This window comes from Hypanus sabinus, chromosome 15, assembly GCF_030144855.1.
Source record: "Hypanus sabinus isolate sHypSab1 chromosome 15, sHypSab1.hap1, whole genome shotgun sequence".
In the NCBI taxonomy this organism is placed as follows: Eukaryota; Metazoa; Chordata; class Chondrichthyes; order Myliobatiformes; family Dasyatidae; genus Hypanus; species Hypanus sabinus.
Window position 1 is genome coordinate 41,401,693 of NC_082720.1, and position 19,874 is coordinate 41,421,566.

Sequence of the window (19,874 nt, forward strand, 5' to 3'; positions counted from 1 at the left end):
GAAGATGTTGAGGTCAAGAGTCCATCTTATAATACAAGAAGTCCACCGAGAGTCTGATAGGAGTGGGATACAAACTGTCATAAAGCACAAGCCATAGGTAAGGAACCAGGTCATTCAACCCATCATGTCTGCTCCGGCATTCCATCATGTCTAATTCATTATCCTTCTCAACCTCTTTCTCCTAGTTTCTTCCCATGACTTTTGATGCTCTGATTAGTCAAGAACCTATCAACCTCTACTTTAAAAATCCAGATTCAAGATTCATTTATTATCAAAGAGTGTATAAATTATACAACATTGAAATTTGCTTGCTTGAAGGTAGCCACTAAGAAATATGAAAGAACTACATTAAAGAAAAAGTACAATAGAAATAAAAATATGTCCAACACTTGATGTGCAAAAGAAAAAGATCATGCAAACAAAATATACAGAAAGACCTGACCCGCTCAGCCATCTGTGGCAATGAATTCCACATGTTCACCACCCTCTGACTAAAGAAAAAATCCTCATCTCTATTCTAAAATGGATGTCCCTCTATTCTGAGGCTGTGCCTCCTGGTCCTAGACTCCCTCACTAAAGGAAACATTCTCTCCACATCCACCCTCTCTAGGCCTTGCAATGTTCAGTCAGTTTCAATGAGATTCCCACCCCCATTCTTCTACACTCCAATGAGTACAGTACAGGCCCAGAGCCATTAAATGCTCCTCATATGTTAACCCTTTCATTCCTGGAATTATTCTCATGAAAATCCTCTGGACTCTCTCTAATGCCTGCACATCTTTCCTAACATAATGGAACCAATAGTGCACATAATACTCCCAAGTGCAGTCTGACCAATGCCTTATAAAGCCTCAGCATTAGGTCCTTGCTTTTGTATTCTGGACTTCTCAAAATTAATACTAACATTGCATTTGCATTCCTTACTCAACCTGAAAGTTAACATTTAAGGAACCCTGCACAAGGACTCCCAAGACACTTTTCATATTAACTTTTGAATTTTCTCCCCATATAGAAAATAATAACATTTTTAAAATAATAACACCTTTATTCCTTCTACGAAAGTGCAAGACCATGCACTTCCCTACACCATATTCCATATTCCATATGCCGCTTCTTTGCCCATTCTTCCAATCTGTCTAAGTCCTTCTGCAGACACTCTGCTTCTCAACATTACTTGTCTCTCCACCTGTCTTCATACTGTTTGTAAACATGACCACAAAGCCATCAATTTTTGCATCCAAATCAGTGACATATAATGTGAAAAAAGCAGTTCCAAGACTGACCCCTGTGGCATACAACTAGTCACAGGCAGCCAACCAGAAATGGCCCCATTATACCAACTCTTTGCCTCCTGCCAGTCAGCCGATCTTTTATCCATGAGAGTATCCTTTCTTCTGCCTCCCTCCGTTCTTAAAGAGTGTAATGACATTTGCAATTTTCCTGCTCTCCAGATCCATTCCAGAATTTAGTGATTCTTCAAAGACCATTACTAATGCTCCCACAGTCTCTTCAGGTACTTCTTTCAGAACCCTGTGGTGTAGTCCATCAGGTGACTTATCTACCTTCAGACTTTTCAGCTTCCCAAACACTTTCTCCTTAGTAATAGCAATGACACTTACCTCTGACCCCCGACACCCTTGCATTTCTGGTATTCTGCTTGTGTCTTCCACAGTGAAGACTGATGCAAAATTCTTAATAAGTTCATCTGCCATTTCTTTGTCACCTCTCTCCCCACCCCCACCCCAATGTCATACCTCTCCAGTATCATTTTCTAGCAATCCAATATCCACTCTTGGCTCTCTTTTACTCTTTATACATTACCACTGAAAAAAATGCTTTTTGTATCCTTATTTTATATTATTGGCTAGCTTACCTTCATATTTAATCTTTTCTCTCATTATAGCTTTTTAGGTTGTCTTCTGTTAGTTTTTAAAAGCTTCCCAATCCTCAAACTTCCTACTAATGTTTGCTATATTATAAGGCCTTCACTTTTGCTTTTAAGCTGTTTTTAACTTCCCTTGTCAGCCACTGTTGACTCACCCTCCCTTTAGAATACTTCTTCATCGTTGGTATATATCTACACTGCGCCCTCCGAGTTGCCCCCCTCTCTCTCTTGCTTGTATTTTGCCTTATTTGCCAGCTGCTCACATCTCCAAAATGGCTCCCATCACCCACTTCTGCACCCCAAAGGCCTATGCATAACTAGTTGATGAGTATATTCAACGCACATCAACTGAGAAATCTGAATCCTCTCTATAAATAATTAATGTGATAACCTGGAGAATTGTTAGTATTGCATGTAACATGCATGTCTATTAGTAGTCATCAGTCATTGTGAGCTAAAACTCCCAAAATCTGTCTCTCCAGATGTAATTAAATAAACTTCATTTTCACCAACTGAAGTGTTCACCAGAACTGAATAGTTGCCAGATGTGGTAATGAGAAAATGAATGAGCATGCTAATGACTTTTCTCATTTGTCAATATAATTTAATTTTACTTCTCAAACACTACCATCTTGTTTCTTTAAGAGTGCAAATTCAATGTTTTTTAATTGTCTTGTTAATGGATTTCCCTGGCCTTATTTTGTTATGGAAAATTATAAACTTCAGAAAGTTCAAACCATTACTTTAAAAAGGCACAATCATTTTTGCTTTCTTGTAGTTACATGATATAAAAAGTCAAATGGTCTGAATGATGAACCAATTTTGGTTTTAATGGTGCAGAAATCTTTTAATTTTTTCCAGATCATGTTAGCATACCTAAGTTAATGGAGGAAAGAAAAGTAGTGTAGAAAATCAAACCATTTCTTTATGATTTCTAAAAAACATTTTTTCCACAAACTGTACAGGAAAGTAGCAATGTTTTTACCATGCTCATGGATCTCTTAAGCCAGTATAATGTTAATTTATTGCCCATTCTCACTTACCATTGGACTTTGATGGATTATTTCTGAGCTGCTGCAGTTTTATACTAATGGCATATCCATAAATGGGGTAAGGTATTTCACACACTGACAATTAAAGTGCAGTTATATATGTTTGAAGCTGGATGTTGAATGACTTTGACTCAGAGGTAATGGTGTTACATTATATTTCTTCCTTAATGGTGTCATGCATCGTCTGTGAAGTGTTGTTAATAAAAGATCAATGACCAGGTCAGTATTCAGCTCATTGACAAGGACATTGAAGAATGTTTATCCTGAATAATGTTGGGTTTCTTGATTCTTATTATGGTTATTCTCATTCAAGTGAGCGGTGAGCATTCCATTCACATTCCTGATGAGTTTAATCAGCTTTACCCTGGTTTCTCCTTATTTGAATATCCTTATACAAGGCGGCATCTGAGTAAATCAGCACGGTGTGTTTCCTGAACTCTTATTATTCTTTTCAGAATTTGGAGCTAAACTTACACACAATGGCTTTATTTAACTTTTATATGAGCTCCTTCTTCCTACTTTTTCTCTGTTGTACATTTTACATAATGAATCTGGAGTAAACTACACTTCCACATTACTTGATAGATCCCATGTAATCTTACACACTTTGAATCAGAACATTTTCCGTTTGATTATGCATTATAATGATAATCATCAATGTTATGTATGTTCTCAGTGATTTCATAAAATTATGCAGGAAATCTGAAAGTCTAATTCAATATCATGCTAACATCTGAGGGGAAAAAATCCTTATTTTGTTTAGGTTCTGTCAAGAGCTCCTGGGAATATGAATTTTAAGAGAAACTCTCCACAATATTAAGAATTTCCAGTGCACTTTCCAATCAACAGATAATTTGAAAGTGCTCTAAAGGAATAAAGATATACATGAACATTCTTTTCTCAGTAGTGCTGGCTGAAGGAAAGTGCTGGCCAGGACTATGGAAGAACTAATGTCAAGGCATCTTTGGTACTAACGCACAAAGCCAAATTGGTCTTGGTTTTATCAGAGATTTGAAAAAAAAGCAATCTTTCTGTATAGTGGCCCTTCAGTGCCCGATTGATATGTGTGTCTGAATAACAGTCAATAATAAACTCCAATCATTGTTGAATTGTATTATAAGACTGAAAGACAATGAGATAAAGGAGCAGAATTATGCCATTCGGCCCATCAAGTCTGCTCTATCATTTCATCTTGGCCGATGCAAAATTCCTCTCAGCCCTAATCTCCTGCCTTCTCCCCATATCCTTTCATGCCCTGACCAATGAAGAACCTATCAACCTCTGCCTTAAATATACATAAAGACTTGGCCTCCACAGCTGCCTGTGACAGTGAATTCCACAAACTCACATCTCTCTGGCTGAAGAAATTCCTCCTGATCTCCATTCTAAAGGACGTCCCTCTACTCTGAGGCTGTATCCTTAGACTCTCCCACCGTAGGGAACATCCGCTCCATCTCCACTCTATCAAGGCCTTTCACCACTCTATAGGTTTCAATTAGGTCACCCCTCATTCTTCTGAATTCTAGTGAATACAGGCCCAGAGCCATCAAACGCTCTTCATGAAACTCCTTTGAACCCGCTCTAGTTTTAGCATATTCTTACTAAGATAAGGGGCCCCTAAACTGCTCACAAAAGTAAAGCCTCACCAGTGCTTTATAAAGTGTTATTATTACATCCTTGCCTTCCTCACCACAGACTCAACCTGTAAGTTAACCTTTAGGGAATCCTGCACAAGGATTCTCAAGTCCCTTTGTACCTAATTTTTTTTTTGTATTTTCTCTCTTTTTAGAAAATAATCAACCCTTTCATTCCTTCTACCAAAGTGCATGACCATACACTTCCTGTTACTGTATTCCATCTGCCACTTCTTTGTCCATTCTCCTAATCTGTCTAAGTCCTTCTGTAGCCTCTCTACTTCCTCAAAACTATGTGCCCCTCCACCTATCTTCTTATCATCTGAAACTTTGCAATGAAGCCATCAATACCATCATCCAAATCATTGACATATAACACAGAAAGTATCTGTCCCAACACAGATCCTTGTGGAACACCACCAGTCACTGATAGCCAATCAGAAAAGGTTCCCTTTATTCCCACTCTTTGCCTCCTGCCAATCAGCCACTGCTTTATCCATGCTGATTTTTTTCCTGTAATATCATGGACTCTTTGCTTGTTAAGCAGTCCAATGTGTGACATCTTGTCAAAGGCCTTCTGTAAATCCAAGTACACAACATCACCAATTCTCCTTTGTCCATCCTGCTTGTTATTTCTTCAAAGAATTCAAATAGATTTGTCAGGCAAGATATCCCCTTGAGGAAACCATGCTAACAATGGCCTATTTTATCAGGTATCTCCAAGTACCCTGAGACCTCATCCTTAATAATCGGCTCCAACATCTTCCCAACCACTGCGGTCAGATTAACTGACCTATAGTTTTCTTTCTTCCGCCACTCTCTTTTCTTGAAGAGTGGAGTGATACTTCCAAATTTCCTGTCTTCCAGAACCATTTCGGAACCTAGTGATTCTTGAAAGAGCATTACTAATGCCTCCACAATCTCTTCTGCCACCTCTTTCTGAACCCTGGTTTGTACACCATCTGGTCTAGGGTACTTATCAGCCTTCAGACCTTTCAGTTTCCCAAGAACCTCCTCTCTAGTAATGATAACTTCATCCACTTCATGACCCCTGACACCTGGACCTTCCACCATACTGCTGATATGTTCCACAGTGAAGACTGATGCAATATACCTATTCAGTTTATCTGCCATTCCTTTGTCATTCATTACTACCTCTCCAGCATTGTTTTCTAGCAGTCTTGCCTCTCTTTAATATTACTGGCTAGCTTACTTTTGTATTCCATCTTTACCTTCTTAATGACTTTTTCAGTTGCCTTAGTTGGTTTCTAAGGACTTCCCACTACTTTCTGCATTATTATATGCCCTCTCTTTGGCTTTTATGTTGGCTTTGTCTTTGGGAGGGATGGTATCTTACAGAAAAATGGCTTAGGGTCGACAGAAGTCATAAGCTACTTTGACAGAGAAGGTTTCTGCTACATTAATAGCTGCACTGCTTAAAAATATCATAGTGCCTTGCATTTTAATTATTATTTTCTTAATAGTACATTTCACTGACAATAATGTTGGCATGGCTCTGATAGGATATTAGGCCAAATTATGATTCTCTGTTACCTGTTCGACTCATTTCTAAAACTATATGCAAACTTCATTTTACTTGCTTATCCTCACTACCAAGAATCATGAAGTATATATTGCAAAGCTATATTAGTAAAGTGTGTTCTAGCTGTGTTTAGTTTTAAAAGCTACATTTAGTTATGAAAAGTTTTACTTGGCATCTAGATAATTGCTGTAAATTTTAGTTTCACTTGTAGGTGGCATTTCAACTATACTTTATAAAGGGCCTTACTAATTAAAGAACCTGTATTGTTCGTAAGAAGAAGGAAAATACACAGAAAAAAACAAATTCTTACAATGTAAGGTATAAAAGCTTGTAAACAGCAAGTGAACATTGCACAGACACCACTAAATGGCTTTAAAGGTGAGGACAAAAACATAAATGATGACCAGGAACAAATAATAGACAGCTAGGAGTAATGAATTAAAAGAAAGTGGAACTGAAGGGCCAGATACATTTTATTGCTGAGCTCTCAGCTTTGCGGCAGGGATGTAACACAATGCTAGTAATTTGAATGTGATTTCTAAACTTAATTGATAAGAACATGGGAAACAGGGGCAGTAGTTCATTTAGCTACCTGACCCTGCTTTGCCATTTGAGAAGATCGTAGCTGATATATTTCAAAACATCTCCAATCTCCAATCACTCAATTCTTTTAATATCCAGAAGCCTATATTATTTATAATTGCAGTACAATTCCAGTAATTCATCATTACTATATTATTAAATCTTCTGGCAATGAAGGCCAACATAACCAACATCTGTGTCTGTTCTCTCCGTGATTCCCTTATCTGTTCATCTTTCCCTGTTGATTTCCCTCCTGACATTTATCCCTGCAAGAAGAAGAAACAGCACAACCTATGTCCATTCATCTCTTCCTTCACTTCCACCAATCCTTCCAGGTGAGGCTACACTTCATCTGCATGTCTGTTGCAGTCATCTACTGTATCTTCTGCCCCTGGTGCAGCCTCCACTACATCAGTGAAACACAGTGTAGATTTGGGGACAGTTTAATCAGACACCTTCATTCTGACTGCAATAGGCAGGATTTTCTGGTGGCCAACCACTTTAATTCCAATCCCATTCATATTCTGACATGTCAGTCCTTGGCCTTTTGTACTGCAATGATGAGATCATTCTCAGTTTGGAGGAGTAACACCTTATACTTCGTCTGGGTAGCCTCCAACTTGATGGAGTGAACATTGATTTCTCTAACTTCCATTAATTTTTCCCCTTCCCCCTTCTCTCTATGTCCATTCCCCACTCTGGCTCCCCCTTACCTCTTCTACTCTCCGAACCTCCCCTGGTTCCTTTCCATCTTCCTTTTCTTCCATGGTCCACACACCTCTCCTATCAAATAATTTCTTCTTCAGCTTTATACCATTTCATCTATCACGTCCCAGCTTCTCACTTCATCCTCCCTCCCACACCCACCTGCCTTCCAACTCACCTCGTTTGACCTATCACTTTCAAGCTTTCAATACTTACCCTCCCCCACCTTCTTATCCTGGCTTCTTCCCCCTTCCATTCTAGTCTTAATGAAGGGTCTTGACCCAAAACGTTGACAGCTTGTTCCTTTCCACAGATGCTGCCTGACCTTCTGAGCTCCTCCAGCATTTTGTATGAGTTACTCTGGGATTTACAGCATTTGCAGAATCTTTGGTGTTTACCCGATGGAAATACTTTTGTTTTCCTTGCACATCTCTGGGTAAAATTTCTGTACCTCCCTTCCCACCAGCACTTTGAAAATATCTTACAACAGATCCAGAAGGCAATTCCTCACCAATGTCGCAAGGACAATTATTCAATGATGATTTTCCACAATTCCCTTATTCCCTAAGTAAATAAAAGTAAGGGAAAAAACAATATTCTCTATTTATCACAGTCACCAATCCTATCTTCCCTCTGCTACTGATCACTATCTACTCAGGTATTATTTCTAAATACAGGCACCAGATGCAGAATCAGACTTGCAGTATTATCTCTGTTTTATATGACATGTTTATATGTTGGCGCGTGGCCTAGTGGGCAAGGCATCAGATTAGTAACCTGAAGGTCACTGGTTTGAGCCTCAGCTGAGGCAGCGTGTTTGTATCCTTGAGCAAGGCACTTAATAACACATTGCTCTGCGACGTCACCGGTGCCAAGATGCAAGGGTCCTAGTGCCCTTCCCTTGGACAACATCGGTGGCGTGGAGAGGGGAAGGCCTGAAACTTGGGCAACTGCTGGTCTCCCATACAACGCTGCCCACGCCTGCGCCCTAGAAACTCCAGGCGCAGATCCATGGTCTCTCGAGACCGACAGATGCCACCAGGTGACATAGAATTTGTTGTTTTGCTGAAGCAGTGCAGCACAAAGAAATAAATTACTATAAATTATAAAATAAATTGTCAAAAGCAGGAATAATGAGATACTGTTGGTGGATGATCCAGAAATCTGATGGCGAAGAAGCCATTTTTGAATTGTTGAGCATGAGCCTCAGGCTCCTATACCTCCTCCCTGATGGTAGTAACGAGAAGAAGTGAGGATCCTGAACGATAGATGGCACCTTCTTGAGGTTGAAGATGTCCTCAAGGATGGGGAAAGTCATGCCCATGACAGAGCTGCCTAGGTTTATAACCCTTAGCATCCTCTTGCAATCCAGTGCATTGGCGATTCCGTACAGGGCTGTAATGCAACCAGTCAGAATGCGCTCCACCGTAATCTATAGAAATTTGATAACGTTCCAAAATTATTTAAATCTCTAATGAAGTAGAGCTGCTTGCATGCCTTCTTCAAGATTGCATCACTGTGTTGGGCTCAGGACAGGTCCTCCGACATGTTGATATTGAGGAACTTAAAGATGCTCACACTTTCCAAATTAACACATCAATGAGGACTGTATGTTTTCCCAACTTCCCCTTCCTGAATTCCACAATCAATTTCTTGGTCTTGCTGACACTGAAGGCAAGGTTAATATTTAAACCACATTATCCTTCAGTTTGAGTTTGATCAGGTCAACAAATCCCCAAAATCATTAAAGCCTTGATCCAAACAATGACAAAAGAACTGCATTTAAGAACGTAAGAATATAAGAGATAGGAACAGGAGTAGGCCATCTGACCCATTGAGCCTGCTCTACCAATTAATAACATCTGGTCATGGATTCCCCCTTCCCATTCCCAAAAAGCATATTTGTCCAAGGCTGCCTCTACTCTCATGATGTTGCCAAATGCAGAATGGAGAAGCAACACCTTGTATTCCATTTCAGTAGTCTCAAACCTGATGGTATCAACATCAATTTCTCTAACTTGTGGTAACTACTCCGCTCTCTTCCACACCCCTCCTGCTCCCCCAGTTTTGTTTTCCCTCATTGTGGTAGTGTTTAAAATCCCTTCTCTTCCCTTCCCCATCTCCTCCCCATCTCTTCTCCTCCCTATCTCTTTCCCTCCCCATCTCCTCCCCTCCCCTTCTCTTCCCCTCCCCATCTCCTCCCCTGCTGTCATGACCTGCTCATCTCTTCTCTCAGTTGCACACTTCCTTCCCTTTAATCCATACTCTACTGGCCTCTCCTTCAGCCCTTTACATCTTCCACTATCACCTCTCGGTTTCTCACATCACCCATTTCCATCCCACTTTCTTTCCACCCACCCACCTACTGATCCCCTCACCTGAACTCAGCTATCACCTGCCAACTGGTACTCCATCACCACCCCCAGCATCTTCTTATTCTGGCTTCTACTCTCTTCCTTTCCAGCCCGGTGAAGGGTCCCGATCTGAAATATTGAGTGTTTTTTACCCTCCATAGGTGCTTCCTGACTTGTTGGATTCCTCCAACACTTAGTGTGTGTTGCTCTAGTTTAATGTCTGTTGAGTTCCTCCTGCATTTTGTGTGTGTCACTCTATTGTTAATTATGTTCCATGTCGCTGCATGTACAAATACATGGTGATTAGCAAGAGTCAATGCGATTTTGTGAAAGGAAAAATATTTTTGACCAAGTTATTGATCTTTGAGGAAGTAATAGGTGCTGTGTTAAAGAGGGCTTGGAACTTGAACAATGTTTATATATCTGGAAGGTATTGAATAAGCTGCTGCATTGAATAATGACTCATGGTGTAGGAGTTAATATAACTGGCATGGATAGAAGATTGGCAGGTGAACAGAAAATAAAAAGTAGGCATAAATTGATCTGTTTCTTTTGTTTGGCAATATATAATGACTGGTGTGCTGCAGGGATTGGTTTTGGGGCTAATCCTTTTACAATTACATTAATAACTTAAATGCACCCAAGGTATAGTTGGTTATAACACAAAGATAAGTAGTAAAGTACATTGTTAAAGTACATAAGGAGACCCTAAACGAATGCAAATAGATTTTATAACAGGCTAACAATTTAGCTAAAGGAATAAAATGTGGAATTGTTCAATTTGACAGAACAACAGGAAAAAACCTTATTACTTAAATGCTTAAAGATTGCACAGCTTTGACATACAGAGTGATCTGTATGTCCCAGTGCAAAATTCACAGACTCATATAGATACAAGAAGTAATTAAGAAAGCTAACAAAATCTTATTGTTTGTTGTTACAGGAACTAAATATAAAATTAGGAGATTATACTTCATTTACATAGGATGCTAGTAAGACCACATTGGAATACTGTGTACACGTTGGTTTCCTTGATAAGTAAAGACAGTAATAGCTTCAAGCAGTTCATATAATGTTTACTAGACTAATACCTAGCATGAGTGTGGTATCTTATGAAGAATGATTGGACAGGCTAGGGTGGAATTTAGAATAGTGTCTTTGAACATCTTAATTCAGAAGGTTGATAATAACCTTAATAAGCAAATGGTTGGAGAGTAATGCAGAGTTGTGGTTTCAATCATATTAGTCAGTCTCAAACTTGACACAGCAGGCTCAAAGTGTTGAGTGGACCATTCCTACTAATTTAACTCCTCATATTTGGAATTTGTCAGTAAAATAGGCATAAAGCAAGACCTTGGCAACAATCAGCCATAAGGTAATAGGAGACTGGAAATATTTGGGCCCTACACATGTCATGGAAGGTCCATTTCCATCTGGAAGGATAGTAGCATGACAACACATAATTTTTCTGCTTAAACTGCATGCCATGACCTATACTCAGTTAAGCTTCCACAGGTTAATTGTGCCTTGCAATTCCGACTCATCTGGTACATTGCTCTCCAATTTCTCCTCCAATGCATTTCATGTCTTCAAATAAAATGTGAATGGCTCTTTTTAAATATTTCTCATTTTTAGCCTGTATAATGTCTTTCTTTTCAGGTAGTCACTGCACAATCTGATGTTAACTAATTGGAATCTGATGATCTGTTCGTATCAGTATCAATGTGACAGCATTAAAATTTAAATCCGTAATGAGAAGACTATTATTTCTGAAAATGACTTACTTCAACTGAATTGCTAACATTATCAGCATCTTTAGAGATTATCATTTCTATTCTATTTTTAAATTTTATTTTCTATCCAATAAAATGTAGTTAGGGATTTAGAAGACTGCACCTCATTTAGCCTAATAAAGGATTACAGTTGACAATCATATAGGATATCCTGAGCTTGTAAGTAAGTTGAATATTAATTGTTTGCATTGGTTAATTTTGATTCTGAATTCCTGCTGTAATGAAAAGGAAATCACCTTGTATTTTCTGATGAATTATACACATTCAGTGACTGTTCAAGTATGTTTTGTTTTTCCAGCTTCTGCGTTGCCAGCTGAAGTGGCCCTGTATACTGGTGTTGCAGCAGTAGCTGTATGCCTCACATTATTGCTTGTTGTCATAATACTTGTGTATCGAAAGAAACAGCAGGACTTTGATTCTGATGTCACTGACTCCTCAATTTTAACAACGGGATTCCAACCTGTGAACATTAAAACACCTAAGCAAGGTTAGTTATTACAATTTTCTCCCAGTAAACATTTTTTGAAAAACTTTCTAGTTGGGAAAATATAAGGAAGCAAAACACAAAATAAATTAGAGGGCAAGTATAAATGAATCAGGGTAATACCCTAAATTCAGTATAAATACACAACCATTTCCTACCCTGACTGCACAGATCTTCCTCCTACTTGCTCAGGTGTATCGATTAGACAGTAGAGCATATCAGAAACAGAACTTGAAGAATTCTAAGATTTTCTCCAAAATGGAAGCCTTTGACATTTTTATTTATTTTCACGATGTCTGCACCAATGACAGCTTCTGCATTTTTGCCCATCTCAATCCCATTAAGAGGGATAATAAGTCTGCCCCTTGAACTCTGATACTTCCATGTTGTTGCCACTTTTCTCAGTTAATAAATTAGAAAGTTTACGATTATAGGGATACAACTAGAGAGAGATTTGGAATGATATAAGCCCAATCCATTGAAGGTGGTTAAAATATCCGGAAAGAGGCCTTTCTGGCCATTCAAACAATGCTGCCTAGTAATCCCTGATTTAAACCTAGCCTAATCATGGGATAAATTCCAGTGACCAATTAACCTACTAACTAGTATCTCTTTGGGCTCTGGGAGGAAACCAGAACACCAGGAGAAAATCCACGCACTATGTGGGGAGGATGTATAAACTCCTTACAAAGGACACTGAGATTGAACTCCGAACTCCCAGTGCTCGGAGCTGCAATAATGTTGCACTGACTGCTATGATGCTGTGGCTCCCAAATATGGGACCCCAGGCTTCATAAGTAAAAGCAAAGAGCACAAAGAGGATAAAAAAGACATTATGAACTTTGATACAGAAGTTTTACCTCCAATTCTGGTCACCACATTGAAGGATGGATGCAATAGTTTTAGAAAATCTGCAGAAAGATTACCAAAATGATCTCACAGATGAGTCATTAATTAAATGTTAGGTAAGAGAAGATGAGGTTATTCTCTGTGGAATAAATTAAATTGTAGGAGTTCTAATAAATGTATTAAAATATAGATAGAGTAGATGGAACTAAACTATTTCTTTTAGATGAGGTGTTAATGATCAGGGGATGCAGAAAGAAGACTACTGGCAAATAACCTAAAGTGACATTTATTATTTTACATGGCTAGTGGTGAGAATCTTGTAGTGACTGCCAGGATGCAGGAATAACAGTGGATACAGATTTAATTGTAGCATCCAAAAGGAGAAAAAACATGAGAGCAATGCAGAAAATCCGGAACAGGATTGGCATGCTGTTTTTGTCTCTGCTTTGTAATTTTGTGATTGCGTATAGTCTCAAAGCTACCCCATAAAGCCTTTGCAAGAACAAAGTATTGTGTTTTTTCAAATTTGCATTTCAAACTTCAATTTGTCCAGAATGCTTACTCTGATGAACCAAGCAACACCTTTAGATTATGTGGTCTTGCTTGGGTGCCCAGCCTTATGTTCAGTGATACCAAATGTATTGGTACATACATTGATGTGTAGCAATATTGAAACATTCAAACATTGTACGTTTGAAGTTTGCATTTCAAACTTCAATTTATCCAAAATGCTTTGATGAACCAAACACCAACTTTAGATTATCTGTTCTTGCTCGGGTGCCCAGCCTTATGTTCAGTGATACCAAATGTGTTGGTGGGTTAAATGGATCATTATGGCTGATTTAGCAATCTTGTACTTTTTCTTTATATATTGGCATATATTAGTTAAGAACTTTTTCTAAAGATTGAATGACTAAATTTTAAATAAATCAGTAAAGATCTAAGATCCAGTCAATAATCAATCACATCATTTGCCTTGATTGGTCCACCATGGAAATTTATCTGTTGCCGGAGATGTTGGTTGGTTTTGGAAATCAATTTTCTCAACTGTATGTGAAATAGAAGCAATGATTGCTATTTCTGTTTCAAGATCCAAGTATAACGTGAAGTGTCGTAACATTATTACCATGCCTAGATTTCCACAGAGAATTCGGCTATCTATTCATATGTACACATTGTTCATACAATTAGGGTGTCACTGTAGCTTAGCGCTTAGCTTAACACCTTCTAGAGTCAGCGACTCAGCTTCAGTAACTGCTGCTATCTGTAAGGAGTTTGTTCTTTCTCCCTGAAACAGCATAGATTCCTCTGGGTACTCTATTCTCCTCTCACATTTCAAAGATGTTTGAGTTGGTAGATTAATTGGACATGTGGATGTACTTGGGACGTTGGGCCAGACGGGGCTGTTACTGTGCTGTATCTCAAAATAACTAAATAAATAAATAAACCCTAAAGACCACCATTCTATGTGATTTAATTGGTTCACTGCTCATTTGTATGATTATACCCAAATTTCTAATAATTAAAATGTTTGAATCAAGATGTATGCAAGGATAATTCTGAGAACATACAATATTATACTGATGTGAAAACAATGAATAGTAATCCTTGAAATGCAGAATATTTTTCACTGTGGCTTGTCTGTTTTCATTCTGATAGATAACTCCCATTTGCTTACAATCCAGCCTGACCTCACAAGCACATCAACATTCCAAGGGTCCATCCGTTCACGACAGGATATTTCAGACAAGATTCCAATGACTAACTCCCCACTTCTGGATCCACTTGCAAGTGAAAGACACACGTTACGTAATGGTACAGCAATTTCCAACACTTCCAACTTTATGGAGAGGCTTTCGATGCAAACAAGCACCAGATCATTATTGAGGGATGCTTCAAATACTGCATTTGGAACATTTAATTTTTTAGGTGGTCGCCTAACGATTCCTAGCAGAGGTAAGTGAAATTTCAGTCAACAGGTAATAACCATTAAAGTATCATTGTGTAACATCAATCCGCATTAACTTTTATTGTGTCAGAAATATGGCTAGTTCTAAAACTCTTCCATATTACATTACAGAAAAATTGTGACACTGCTTCTTACAGAAAAGTAGGCAATATACATATATTAATTGAAAAAGTATTCTGTAGCTTACTAAGAGTAGACTTTCTCCTTTTCTTTGAAGAACGCATGATTGTAATTTACAATCTGATCATGTGTCAATAAAGAATTAGTAATGGACTGGAGCTTGTTATTATGTATTTTATTTATGTTACTTTTTCTGGAATCCTACATTATCATTGCAAGGTGGTTGTGGTACAGTAATACTACACTTTGTACAAATGCCATTTTATGGAATTGCTTGCTCTTTCTCCAATCTTCCCTGGATTAGAGAAATTAACTACAAAACTTTCTTGAAGAAAATCCAGATAACCTGCTTAAAACAACTTTGTGCTATTTCCGGACTCATTTTGCAAAAGTTTCAAGTGCTGATAGGATAGATGAATAGCTAAAACATTGAAGATGGTGTTCTTCTGATTGGATTGAGATGATTAGACATTTCTTGAGCCACCATTTGGCATGTCTCTCTAACAGAACCTGAGGCGGAACGTATTCCAACTGTGGCATGCATGGAATCATATTTAGTTTGTAAACTTACTTTGATTAGGCCTACATGTTTAATAGACAACTGTCTCCTCTAGGACTATTATACATACCTCAATCTACCCTCACTAGTTCCTTATTTTCAACTTTTTCTTAATATGGAAACAATAGATTCCATCTGAGATGTCAATATTCCCATTTATATGGTGAAAATTTTACAGAGATGAGTAAAACCATCCACTGATGATCTCCAAAATACCAAATGGTAGAATAAAACTCTTCGAAGATTAATGCTAAGTTTTAAATTACAGCAAATTATTTATATTCAGTGTTTGCCTTGTGTTTACATTATTATTTCTCCATCTGCCACTTAAGTCTGGCAGTTTAATAAAGTAATGGGTTTGGAGCAGATGTTAGCACCAGATATATGAACCATGTTAACTCAAAACCATTAAAATATTATAAACCTCAAACATTAATGGCCATAATACTCTGATAACACATAATGGACAGACAGCTCCCTCAATTTATTATTCCAAAACAGTTTTATTTATTTTCTAAATTAACACAACATAGAGTCTACATTAAAATACTGTTATCATTATTCAATGGATCCCTGTGACTCATATTGGTCATGGAAGAACATACTACTTGCTCAGAGTCACCCAAGTGTGAGTATAGCCTTACTTTCAGTGTAGGTAATCAGACTAAGTCAAACAATCCCCCGGCTGCCCACTGCCTGGTACAGCTTAGCTCCTGGCTAAGCCCAGGAGCAGCCCAACAAGGGGGTTCCTTCTCCAGCCCAATCTGCTCCTTGTCAGGTTCTGGTAGAAGGTCTGTCAGTCCAAACAAATGAGGATGAGCAGACTTCTAGCTAAACTCTTATAAATCTCGATTGATTCGTATATACATTTCTGTGGCCTTTAAGAACAATGAAAATTAAGCAAAGTTTTTGTTTTAGCATTTACATTAAGATCATTTAATTTGTGGTAATTCATTGTTTACATGAGTCTCGTTTGTGCTATCTGTAAAGTGATTTAAAAATCACAGTCATAGAGCACTATAGCACTGAAATAAACTCTTCGGCCGATCTAGTCTGTGCTGAACTGTTATTCTGCTTAGTCCCATCGACTCACACCTGAATTTCAGCCCTCCATTCCCCTCCCATCCATGTTCTTATCCAAATTTCTCTTAAATGTTTCAATCAAACCTGCATCCGACACTTCCACTGGCAGCTCATTCCACACTCACAACTCCTCGTAGTGAAGAAGATGCCCCTCAGGTTCCTCTTAAATATTTCACGTTTCACCCTTAACCTATGATCTTTAGATTAGTCTCACATAACCTCAGTGGAATGCCTGCTTGCATTTACCCTATCTATACACCTTGAGAAAAGAAGGGAAAAAGTTTAAATATTTAGTGTAAATTAGAATGACTGGTTGCACCTGTTCTGGAAAATAATTGTGCTTCCAGCTAAAACATGCAATGAAAGGGAAAAGAAAACTACACTTTTGCCAATTCCCACAGTGTTGCATGACCCTGTGCTCTCTGTCATGGAGGCCAACGTTAGAACATCCTCCAAGGGGATGAACCCTGACAAGGCATCAGGTCCCGATAGTATACCTGGCAGGGTACTGAAAACCTGTGCCAACCAATCAAGGATATGTTCAGCCTCTCACTGCTGCAGCCTGGCAATAATACTGGTGCCAAAGAAGAGCAGGGTAACATTCACATCTACTGTGATGAAGTGCTTTATGAAATTGGTCATGTCTAGAATTAACCCCTGCCTGCCTGCTGCAATTTGCTGACTGTGACAACCGGTCTAGAATGGATGCAATTTGATTGATTCTCCACTGGGCTTTAGACTTTCTGCAGTAACTGTGTCACACTGCTGCTTAACAATTACAGCTTGGCATTCAACATCATCCTCTCCACAGTACTAATCAGCAAGCTTCAAATCCTGGGCCCTTGTATTTCCCTCTGCAACGGGATTCCTGTCTTGCTCTTTGGGGACCACCACAGTCAGTGTGGATTGGAGGTTAACACCTCCTCCTCGCTGACAATCAATACCAGTGCACCTTAGCCAAATGCTCCACATTCCTTACACTCATGACTGTGATCTCAGATGGTGTCGAGGACGTGTAAAGAAGTGAAATAGATCAGCTGATCAAGTGGTCTTGTAATAACAACCTTGCACTCAATGACAGCAAGAACAATGAATTGATAATAAACTTCAGGAAGGGGGTGTCAGGAGACCATGCATTAATCCTCGTTGAGGGGTAAGGGGTGGAAAGGGTGACCAGTTTCAAGTTCCTGAGCATCAACATCTCAAAAGATCTATCCTGGGCCTAACATATTGATGCAATGATGACAAAGACACATCAGCAGTTATACTTAATTAGGAGTTTGAGCAGATTCAGCATGTCACCAAAAATTTCTACAGGTATACCATGGAGAGCATTCTGAATGGTTACATCACTCTCTGGGATGAAAACACTAATACACAGGATCATAAGAGGCTTCAGAGAGCCGTAGACTCTGCCAGCTCCATCGGGGCATAAACCTTCCTCCCTACCCCCACTACCAACATTGTGAACATCCTCAAAGGCAATGCCTCAAGAATACAGCATCCGTCGTGAAGGATCCTCACCATTCTTCATATTACAATCATCAGAGAGAAGGTACAGGAGCCTGAAGACCCACAATAAAATGTTTTAGGAGCACCTTATCCCCCTCTGCCATCAGATATTGGAACTGTTCTTAAACATTCTCTTTTGAACTATTTTTCTAACTGTCTGTCCATCTACCTATTTATATTATTGTAACTTCCAGTATTTGTCATGTCTGAACTCTACTGATGCCACAAAACAAGAAATTTCATGACATATGTCAGTGACAATACACCTAATTGTGATTCTGATTTTGGTTCTGAAGTCACGCTCTCAGTTAAGCTTATTGCAGAAATTAAATCAGGAAAATCTAATTTTATTCTACAAAAATATTTTTAGTTCACAATGTCAATAGTTTAAGCATTTTCTGAGGCATTTAATTAGTGTTATATTGACATGAAATATTCCTGTACAAACATTCTTTCATTTTAAATGATAGACTGCAACTTTCCTTATTAATAATAATAATAACTACACTTGCATTTGTTGAGGACTCTTGTTGTAACTTTACTGCTTGAATAATTAAACAGGTAAATGTGGATCAGAAATATAACACTTTAGAAAGATGTTATTTTCCATGAAGCAGAAATGAACTAATTCAGTAACATAGAAAAGATTCTTGTAGGAAATCATGAAAGATAGCTTTGGGTATATGGAGGTAGCTTGTCATTCAAAAATGTCTTATGTTGAGTGATTTTTTTCAAACAGGGTTCCTCATTTTCTTTTGAAGGTTGAACCTTGAGAGGAAAATCAATTCAGCATCAAATATATGAGCATAAGCTCCCCTTGAAAGATGCAGAAATGACATAATTTATAACTAGTGGAAACAATTGGAAGGATGTGGAATGAACATTATGCATTAGGTACTTGATGAGTGCATCAGAAGGAACCTGTTAATTAAATCAGGACATGCAGTGTTAAAGGGATTGTAACAGCACAGCTGGGAACGTGGTTAGAAGTCAGAAAGTGGAGCAAAATGACTAATGGGAGCTTATTTTAGGATGAAGAAAATTAACAGTAACTGCGTTTGGAATATTGTTGCCACGTTTCAGGTGTTTTACCTGAGGAAGATTGTACTGGTTGTGGATGCAACACAGATGAGTCTAATTAAGATGACATTAGAAGTGATGACTTCATTTTAATCCGGAAAATCTGGGTGAAATTACTTTTTATCAAACATGCAAAGCAGCCCCATTACAGAACAAGAGCCCATTTTCCCCCATGCCAAATTCTGTTGCAATCAATATGCAAGATTTTGCGGGGGAAAGACAGAATTTCCCGTAAAAGAAAGGAAGACTAGATCTTACTGGCCACTCTATTCCACCCTTTTCCTGATTGTGTTTTTCTGTTGGAATCCTCATGGTTGTTGCAGGAGTAATGGTTCAATTCATTTGAAAGGAGAGGAACAGATGCAAGGGAACAAGGTAAGTATTTAATAAATAACATTATTGAATTGACTGGTCAAATGATGGATTTAATCTGTGTATTGCAAATTTCAGTCTTGCTTGTTTCCTCAATATTTTACAAATTTTAATATTTTCTGGATATTTAAGAGCTTCCAAATATTTCTGAAATGGCAGGTTGATAATTAGAAGGAAATCTGAAAAATATAAGTTTGGCTGCGTTATATATCACAGGTGAGGCTGGGTGTTTGACCCCAATAGTAAGCTTTGAGTAAGCTTTTTCCCAGGGCTGAAATGGTTGCCACAAGAGGACACA

General features: G+C 38.4%; 1 protein-coding gene across 1 annotated transcript in view; it reads left to right on the forward strand.

Moving 5' to 3' along the window:
• Window positions 1-19,874, forward strand: part of LOC132405448 (netrin receptor UNC5A-like) — a 580,373-nt gene that overhangs the window by 487,724 nt on the left and 72,775 nt on the right. The window contains exons 7-8 of the mRNA XM_059990261.1: window positions 11,847-12,035; window positions 14,541-14,837. Coding sequence (XP_059846244.1) covers window positions 11,847-12,035; window positions 14,541-14,837 — 486 coding nt within the window. The remainder of the gene's footprint in view (window positions 1-11,846; window positions 12,036-14,540; window positions 14,838-19,874) is intronic.